General features: G+C 32.6%; 1 protein-coding gene across 1 annotated transcript; it reads left to right on the top strand.

The window, feature by feature from the left end:
• The first annotated feature begins 1242 nt into the window (after positions 1 to 1242).
• LOC147404050 (protein HEAT INTOLERANT 4-like) lies at positions 1243 to 7510 on the top strand. The gene is made up of 14 exons (XM_086439890.1): positions 1243 to 1612; positions 2372 to 2410; positions 2504 to 2557; positions 2678 to 2741; positions 2990 to 3048; positions 3403 to 3527; positions 3680 to 3739; positions 4621 to 4679; positions 5096 to 5175; positions 5399 to 5437; positions 5730 to 5792; positions 5874 to 5921; positions 6027 to 6155; positions 7040 to 7510. Exons 1-14 carry the CDS (start codon positions 1424 to 1426, stop codon positions 7085 to 7087), a joined length of 1056 nt encoding a protein of 351 aa, XP_086296016.1. The 5' UTR covers positions 1243 to 1423; the 3' UTR covers positions 7088 to 7510.
• Positions 7511 to 9540: the final 2030 nt, after the last annotated feature.

Here is a 9540-nt window from a genome sequence, read left to right as displayed (position 1 = left end):
CTTGGGGAGTTGTGTGAGCACTTGTTAATCGCTTATTTGCTTCGCTCGTGCTCATATAGTTTTAAGTTAACTTATTTTCTTATTTAAGAGTCGTTATAACCGTCTTTCAAAATTTTGCTTTGGAAACAACGCGTGAACTTATTTTCTTATTTAAGAGTCGTTATAACCGTTTTTCAAAATTTTGCTTTGGAAACAACGCGTGAACTTATTTTCTTATTTAAGAGCCGTTATAACCGTTTTTCAAAATGTTGCTTTGGAAACAACGAGTTAACTTATTTTATAATTTAAGAGTCGTTATAACCGTTTTTCAAAAGTTTGCTTTAAAAACAACGTACTCATAGAATTTTAGGTTCAGAAAAAAGTGCTACAAGGTATCTACTCGTGGACGATTAATGCTTGTTTACTACCTTGAAATGCTCAAGGAGTTTTGTGCAATTGATAGCTTATTTCCTTCATGCAGACACGTAGAGTTGTAAGTTAACTTCTTTTCTTCTCTAAGAGTTATTATAACTGTTTTACAAAATTTTACTTTAGAAATAACGCACTCGTAGAGTTTTAGGTTAACTTCTTTTCTTTATTAAGAGTCGTTATAACTGTTTTACAAAATTTTCCTTTAGAAACAACTTATCCTACCTTACAATGATAAGATCCTAGTTCGTGTCTCAAATTAACGCGCGCCAAGATTCTAACCTGCATTATATTTTAAAAGTTGAATTAACGAGTGTCTAGTCATAAAATACTATTTTAAATAAATAACATTATATCATTAATCCAACATTTTTTTTTTCAAATTTTAAACCTATTTTCTATAAGATTAGTAACTCGTTGATTGGTGGGAGACGGACACGAAACCTCGTAGGAAAACAATGGATTACACCGTAATGCTCAACCTTTTATTTTCTAATTGGTAAATACTAGAGTGGATCGTTATTGATATGGGACCAACTCCATAAAGATTGGTTTAAGACCCGAAATTGATCCAATAAATTTTGAATGAACCTTGCATTGGATCAAAATTATATAATATAATTTGCATAACTTTCCCTCATTTTGTAGTTTTGAAACCCTATTGGATGAGGACATGATGATACACAGTATCAAACTAAGGCTGAGATGGAGGAAAATATTGTTCGATCTCATCCGTTCGTTTGATAGAGATCCTCAAACTACATTTGAAATTAGTATTCATCTTCGCGTGCTACGTGACACGTTTCACATGAACATTGTTTTATTTCCTTTTTAAAACCCCCCTCTCTCTCTCTCTGTGGGTCTGCGCTCTCGCTCGTGTCCCAATTTGAATAAACCCTATAAATACCAACTATTTCTACTCCAACAACCCTTCATCCATTTCTCTTCCCTGCAAATCTCGGACAGACCGCTTTCTTTTTACGCCGTAAACCTTCTCTCTCTTCTGTGTGAGACGATGGGGAAAGCTAGGGCAGCTTCAAAGAGAAAGGCGACTCAGAAGGAAGAAATCAAATCTGAAACTCCCGAAGATCAAGTTCCAACAGAAGAATCGACCGAAGCTCCAACTAGGCGGAAAAGAATCAAAGCTCCCGTTTCATCTAAAGCTAACAATGAACCTGAATTCTTTCCGGAGAAGCGTAACATGGTCTCCATTTTCTTGATCCGTCCCTCATTTATCATTATTTTTTATAGATTTGATGAACAATAGGAGCTTGTACCGATTTTTTTTAGGTTTTTTGTTTTGTTTGTGCGGGCGATTATGTGACTTGTGGATGATTTTGTTGTTTTTTTTGTTACTTTTCTTCAATTTTATTGTAAGTTAGATTCCAAAGGTTTTTGTTTTTTGATTTCTTGGTGATTCTGTGTAGATGTCTATGTTTTGTGTTTTTGATTGGAATCTAGGGCTTTTCTACTGGAATTATGTTCTTGATTTCTATTTTCTAATACTTGAGATGTTATTTTGTAATTTTTATTTTGATTTCCTGCCTTTCATTTCAGATATTTGACTCAAAGAGAAGGCATTTTTGTATGACTAGGCAAAAATACTCTAGATTATATTGATCATCTAATTATGTAGGTTACCATTAGTGGAAGTATTCAATTTAGTACAAGTCCTGGTTTTAAAACTCGTTTTGATGTCTCCTCTCGTCCATGCACGAGACCAAGTTGTCTTGGATGAGTTTTCCGATACGATTGAGTCGTCTTGTTCAACAATGAGAAAAATGAACTATGATTTTAAATCTTGTCCGATATGTTTGACTTGTCTATCTGTCTTGTTGGTGGATGATACCAAGATGTATCGGCCGAGCTGTCTCAGACGAGATTTAAAACCATGGTACAAGCACTTCACATAGTGATCATTCCTATTTTATTGATTGGTGAAGATTTGGTTTCTGTTTTGTAGGAGGATTTGTGGAAAGCTGCGTTCCCTGTTGGAACAGAGGTTTGACTAGATTTTTCTGCCTCTAATTACTTTGATCAGACATTTTTTCTTAGTATCCTATTCTTTCTTACAAACTATGGTATACATTGGCAGTGGGATCAGTTGGATTCAGTTTATCAGTTCAAATGGGATTTTTCTAATTTAGAAGTGAGTATTTTTCCTTATTTTTTTCATATTTTGAATTTTTTGGCAAGAGTGAATTTTATAGTTGTAACTATTAGGCATCAAAGGGGAGAAACAGCACTAACAAGAATATGTTTTGGTCAGAATGCCTTTGAAGAGGAAGGAAAACTTTATGGGAAGAAAGTCTATCTTTTTGGTTGTACGGAACGTAAGTGTCTTTTATGTATTTTTGACACTTTATTATTCTTTTCACGGGCTATGTCTACATTTCTTGGATTTCTATCTGTAGATTATTAGCATTATATTGATTTGCCTAAATCTTTACTTACGTCTCTTTCTTGAATAAGTCAGTTACATACATTTTTTCATAATCTTGAGATTTCAAGCTTAAAAATATTTGGCATCATTTTATTTTGTTTTTTGTTCTTCATTTATGTTTTATTTCTGTTAATGCAGCTCAAATGGTTCCCCTCAAGGGTGAAAATAAAGTGGTTGTTATACCTGTTGTGGTGGCGGTAAGTTCGCTTTGCTAACTTCAATTTATTATGTTTGCCTATTTGGAAAATTTACATTCCGGATTGAAATTTCCCCGTGAAACAAATAGAGCTCAAATTTCACACACAACTAGATCTTGGAAATTCACTTAGCTTTGTGTTTTGTTTGTGTTTACTTTTGCTAAAAAAATATTTATTCCAGAATAGATTGGGTTGGTATGATCCATCGAATATTTTATCTCCTGTGTTTGTAGTTTATGGTTCATTTAAACTTCAGCCTATTGGGGAAGTGGTAGATTTTCTTTATTACAAATGAGAGCTCAAGGTTATTATCTCAACTTAACCACCAACTATTTATTTGCCTTTATTGAACAGGTTTTGTCTCCTTTCCCACCATCTGATAAGATCGGCATCAATTCAGTTCAAAGGGAGGCTGAAGAAATAATCCCTATGAAGCAGATGAAAATGGATTGGGTTCCATATATCCCACTAGAGTATAGGTATCCTCTATACTTACCTTTTTATTTTTTGTTCTCCTAATTATGAACTATTTGAAACCAAAATATTTTCACTATATGTTCTAAATTTATGCAATTATGTGATGGTTTTGTTACTCTAACAAATTTCATATTTTTCTGTTGCATTTTTATAGGGATAATCAAGTGGACAAATTGAAGTCTCAAATTTTTATTTTGAGCTGTACTCAAAGAAGGTACTAATGTTTATTATGGTTTTGTAATGTAAATCATCATTGAACAAACAATTACATATGTACATCTCTCTAAAAGCACCGGCTTACCATGCATTAGGACATGATTTTATTATTGATTCAAGATAAAATATCACTTTTTTTTTATAACACAAAACACATGTTTTTGGGGACCACATGGGGATAAGTTACAGGCTATTTTTGGCGAGGATGATCTCTTCACCAGGGAGATCATTTTTATAAAGAAATCAGCTCATTCCAACATTTCTAATCCTAGGGATTGCAAATTGAGAAATTCTGCATTCTTTATTAAATTGAACTCATTTGATGTGTTCAGAAGGGTTCATTCTTGTTGAAGATGATTTCTATGGTGACAGGATCAACTTTGTCAAAAATCAGCCCTTGACCCCTCTTCACACGGGCCAGTGAATGTGTGCCAAAAACAAGATGTCCTCAATAATTATTCTTAATATGCCTTAATAACTGCCTAGAATGCCAATGGATTTTTGAATAAAAAATATATTGCGAAAAGTTCAAGTGAGCATTCTTTAGAATTTTAGTTTAAGCACTAATAACAAACCTCCAGTAACTTTTTTCTAAAACACAAAGTTTATCTCAATATGTTCCCTTTTATCTTGTTTGATCCCAGTGGGACTACATTATGTTCTTATTACTCTTATTTACTTCATACTTTTCTAATATTAAACATCAGTTTGAATATCTTGGCTCATGTGCTACATCATCATCATGTCCATATTTTCTGAAATATTTATTTTGGCTATCAACAGATGACTATGCATGGGGTTCTTTTATGTTTTAATGGTTTGCCTAGTTGTTTTTTTTTGGGGGGGTGATAATGTCATTTTTGGACTTCTTTAATGCAGGGCTGCTCTAAGACACCTGAAGATAGAGCGTGTCAAGAAATATGAATATTGTTTACCTCGTGAGTTTTCTATAGCTTTTCTGTTATTTTCCATGTTAAATAGTTTACCTTATTTTCTTTAACCTCATCTTCAAGCAATCTTATGGTTGGACCAGGTTTTTTGGGCTCATAATTTTTAGACTAAGCATAAAAGTTACCTTTTCTTCTCTGTGAGCCTGACAAAATTATATTCCTGCTTGGTTTTGTTTAGTCAACTTGAAATATTTCATGCCTATAGTAGGTTGGTAAGTCTCAACCAGTAGCATTGCACTTGCACCATGTAAAATGGACTCATGTTTTTTTTTTTTTCTATTTAAATTTCAATGAATGCAACTCCTAGGGGAGAAATAAGGTAAATGGTAAACTATCCACATGGACGAGTGAGACTTCGGTTTACAAACTAATTCTCTATGACGTTTTACGTTGTTCTTTTGTAGACATCTATAATCCACTCAAGGAGGATGAATTCGAGCAAAGTACTGTAGTTGACATCATTTTTCCTGCAGAGCCAACACCAGTAAGTTATTAAACAATCAAATCAAACACGGAAACAATTAGTGTTCTACTTTAACAATTCAACAACAATTTGCCATACTTCTGTTTATTAATTGAAGTATAGACCAGTTGTGAATTCCATTTATGAGAGGTTTATTATGTGGGCTTGGTAACATAACTTCTCTAAAGTGAATCTTCTAGTTGTCAATGTAATAATGATCATTCTTGGATTTCTTTCCGTGCAGGTCATTTGTGAGTTTGATTGGGAGCTTGATGAGCTTGAGGTATGGATTAAGCATACCTTTCTGTATGTATGTATGTATGCCCATTCGCCTCCAATTTTGGCATAGGAGATTCCTACTTGAGACCCATTTGATTGTGGTTGTGATTCATGCATGTATGCCACATTTACAACATCATTAGTGAAGACCTATCTTCACAAACTAAATAGTTGTGATTAATTACTTCAATAATCAGTAATTTAAATGTAGTCGGCTCAGGAACTACTCTGTGCCCTTGATCAACTGTCTTATAAGTTTTCTCTTGTTCACCTAAATATTGTTTTATGCAATGCAGGAGTTCACTGATGACAAAGTTAAGGACGAAGATATAACCGAAGATCAGAAGGATGCATTCAAGGTATTCTTTTATAAATATTGGGATTTAACTTTTTGTTATTTACTTAGGTGACTCTTTAAGATGTTGTAAAATCTTCCTCAGGAATTTGTCAAGGAGAAGGTTAGAGAAGCGAAAAAGGCAAATCGAGAGGTATTGTTATAAGAAACATATTGTTCTTAACCAGTATATTTGATTGAAATTTCAGATGTGGTGCATGTTCTAATATGAGAACCACTGATACTTCCTTCTTTGTAGGCAAGGGAAGCCCGCAAGAAAGCCCTTGAAGAAATGAGTGCAGAAACCAAAGCAGCCTTTGAGAACATGCGGTTTTATAAATTCTATCCAGTTCAAACACCAGATACTCCTGATGTAACCAATGTGAAGGTAAGCTTCTAATTTATTATTGCTTTATGGAAGAATGGTTAAATTTGAGTACTGGTGCTTCTAATTGTAAGAAGCAGGACCTCAAATTGTTGTATTGTCTTAGATATCTTAATTTGTTAAGTTGTTATTACAAATCTGATATATTTTATTATAATACATGTATGTGGATGTTTTGATAATTCGGGTTTCTCAAAGGTGCCATGTCAGACACATGCATCACATCTGACAACTAAACCCATGTTTTTTTTTTCTTCATTTCACATAGGCTATATTTGTGTTTACCTAGAGTATGGATGAAAGATCAGACCAACTCTCTTTGAGATTTTTTTTTGTTAAAAATATTAAAAATTATGTGTCAAATTAGGAAGAAGTGCAATGTTGGTGGTTCATCAGTCACCATTATACACCGAGACCCATTCCATTACTAATTGGGATCTGAAAACGGATGGCAATCAGAGGAAATCGAGTCTCCTCTATTGGGTGTTCTGGTACCCAATATTAGTCTAATAAAAACTTTGATGTACAAGTAGCTGGACCTAGGCATGTATTGTCCTATTCCTTGAGTTGTTACTTCTCTCCTCTCCATCCAAATTTTCTACTGTTAGAAACTAAGGGTCGCTTTAAATTGGCATTCAGTTGAGGGAAGTTATGGACATCACCATTCGTAAAAAAAAATTATTTACGTACCTTGCTACCTTTATTTTTATGGATTTCTTGATGCCATTTTTTTTCTTCTTTGTTGTGATTTGATTTTCTATCACTTTGGAACAATAAGATTCTGATAGTAATATTGTTCACTTGTTCTATTTTTTGCTAAAACAGTTTATTGTACAACACATTAACCCTTTTTGTGTATGATGTTTGTCTGCGGTTTTGCTGCGCAGGATCCCTTTATTAACAGGTACTATGGCAAGGCACATGAGGTCCTGTGATGATTGGGTAATTGCTATCACATGGTTCATCCCCCTTGCAATCCTGTTGTGCTGTCAAATTTGGCCATTGGTCGAACAATTTCAATATTTAGAGGAAGATTAGAAGGCAAAGATTTCCTGCCGCAATTTTATTGCGGAATGCAAATAGTTCAGAAACATTAGAATGAGAGGATGCTCTTTCACCAGATAAGTTATTGGGAGGCTTTTAATTTTGTTAAAAAAACAAACATTTGGATCTCTGTAAGCATGAGTTCCTGTGGTTTTGAGCTTCTCTTTCCCTTTGCAGGTATCCATACTCTTCTTTTTCCCTTTAAAATTTTTGTACTCTGGAAAACATATGTTTTTAGATTTACAAAACAATTACATTTGTATTCATTTATGATATTTCATATGTGAGAACATCTTTAGCTTGGAATTTGAATATCTTTGGGGCCTAGTTCTTCCTGGAATCACTGAGTGAGCTCCAGAGTATTTTTCAAATCTGGAAGATCTACTTCTTAACCTGGTTGTATGTAATTTACATTCACCTCTTACATGTGCAAACGCATGTATTACAAATATTAGGATTCATCTTAGATTAATTTTTTTTTAATAATTGTTAAATGTTTATTTTAGAAGTTTAAACTAGATAATCTAGTTATTTATTAGTTATTTATCATTAAATACGTTATAAGGATATTTTTTTAATTGAATTTCATATATTATATATTAATATATTTTTCATCTAAAAAAAAATTAAAGAGACTTTCCTACTTGAAATCTTACTGGTTAGAGCATCTTTTGTATAAATAAAAAAATGTAACAGAAATTTTAAATTTAGTGTAAAATTTGACTCAACGTTTCTTTCTCTATTCTTAATATTTGATATTATTTTATTTTACAAATAAGGATTTGCTAAACCCTACTTAAATCCTACTAAGGGATGTGAGTTCACATCTTGGCATTAAAAAAAAAAAAACTTTTCAATGTTAAATTGAAGTTTTAAGTTTTGAGAGTTTGATAGTTGTCTAGTTCAAAATCTTCAATCAAGTTAAATTTTTTTTTTTTTGATGAGTTTTTTTCATAAAATCTTTAAGGATGTTGTGTTGGATTGTTAATGTGATAATCCATGTTGGTCCAATGATCCTTAATAAGATTTGAAATCTTAGAATGTTGGAGATGATTTTCTGTTGGATATGTTATAAGGGTCTTGTTAATGTGTGCTTTAAGGGCACACGTTAAAGTGCATTTATTACACCTAGGGAATAAAGCTTTTGGGGGGTATTTTAATAATAAAAAAATAATTTTGAGGGCATTTTCTGTTCCATATTCAATTTTCTATGCGTAATTAATGCACTTTAGCATGCGTCCTTAGGGCACACTTCATCAAGTCAAAAGACTAAAATGTCTTTAATATTTATTATATAAAAGATCAATATGAATTTGTTTTTTTTCACTGAAATACAAAATGAGAAGGGGTATTTTAAGAAAGTAAATATAGTGGACAATGCTAACGTTTAACATTCTCTAATATATATACACTATATAATAAAATACAACTGAATTATTATAGTTTTGTATTTTTTGAGATGATGATAAACACCTCTTTAGCTACAGTGACCTATGTTATTGCTTCCCCCCCCCCCCCCCCTCCCCCCCCAACTATATTGTCTTTACAATCCTCCTCCTCCCCCTTCTTTTTTTCAATAATACTCCTCTAATTGTAATATCTTTCATCTATCCTTCTTCAACCTCAAAGATTTTTTAATAGTATTCCTCCAATTTTATTATATTTTTTCTTTTACCCTTTAAAGAGAATGTCCGTGCGGCATGGGTGAACTCTAGTTTATATAATAAAACACAACGGTGGGATCCACTTGTGAGAGATAAACATCTTTTCAATTAAAGTGACCTACTTTATTGCTTTCCTCCTTCTCCCATCAAATTTATTATTTTTATTCTCCTTCCTTTGCTCTTTTTCCTTTTTCAATGATACCTTTCTAACTTTATTATCTTTTCTCTTTTACCCTTTAAACTTCAAAGATTTTTAAATAATACCTCTTCAATTTTATTATTATTTCTCTTTTATCCTCTTAACCACCAAAGATGATACTTGTGCACATAGGTGAACTTTAGTCTATATGATAAACCACAATTGTAGGACCCACTCTGCTACAAATTATTTTTTGTAGGGTGATATGGGAAAAAGTGTCTCATCAATTACAGTTTTGTGTGATAAACTTCTCATCAAATTATAATTTTGTGGATAATTGAAGAGTATCCCCCTTTATTATTTTTCATTTTTACCCCTTTAACCTCAATTTTTCTCACTTTTTTGATCTATCGTCTATATAATAAAACACAACTATAGTAATTTTAAAGCCTACTTTATTACAATTGTATGAGATAAGCATCCTATTTACTACAGTTGTTTGGAACAAACATCTCATTCAAGTATAATTTTGTGGGGGTCA

The sequence above is a fragment of the Akebia trifoliata genome, chromosome 4 (assembly GCF_017979445.1).
Source record: "Akebia trifoliata isolate Shusen 1 chromosome 4, ASM1797944v1, whole genome shotgun sequence".
NCBI lineage: Eukaryota > Viridiplantae > Streptophyta > Magnoliopsida > Ranunculales > Lardizabalaceae > Akebia > Akebia trifoliata.
This window is presented reverse-complemented; position numbering and strand designations above follow the sequence as displayed.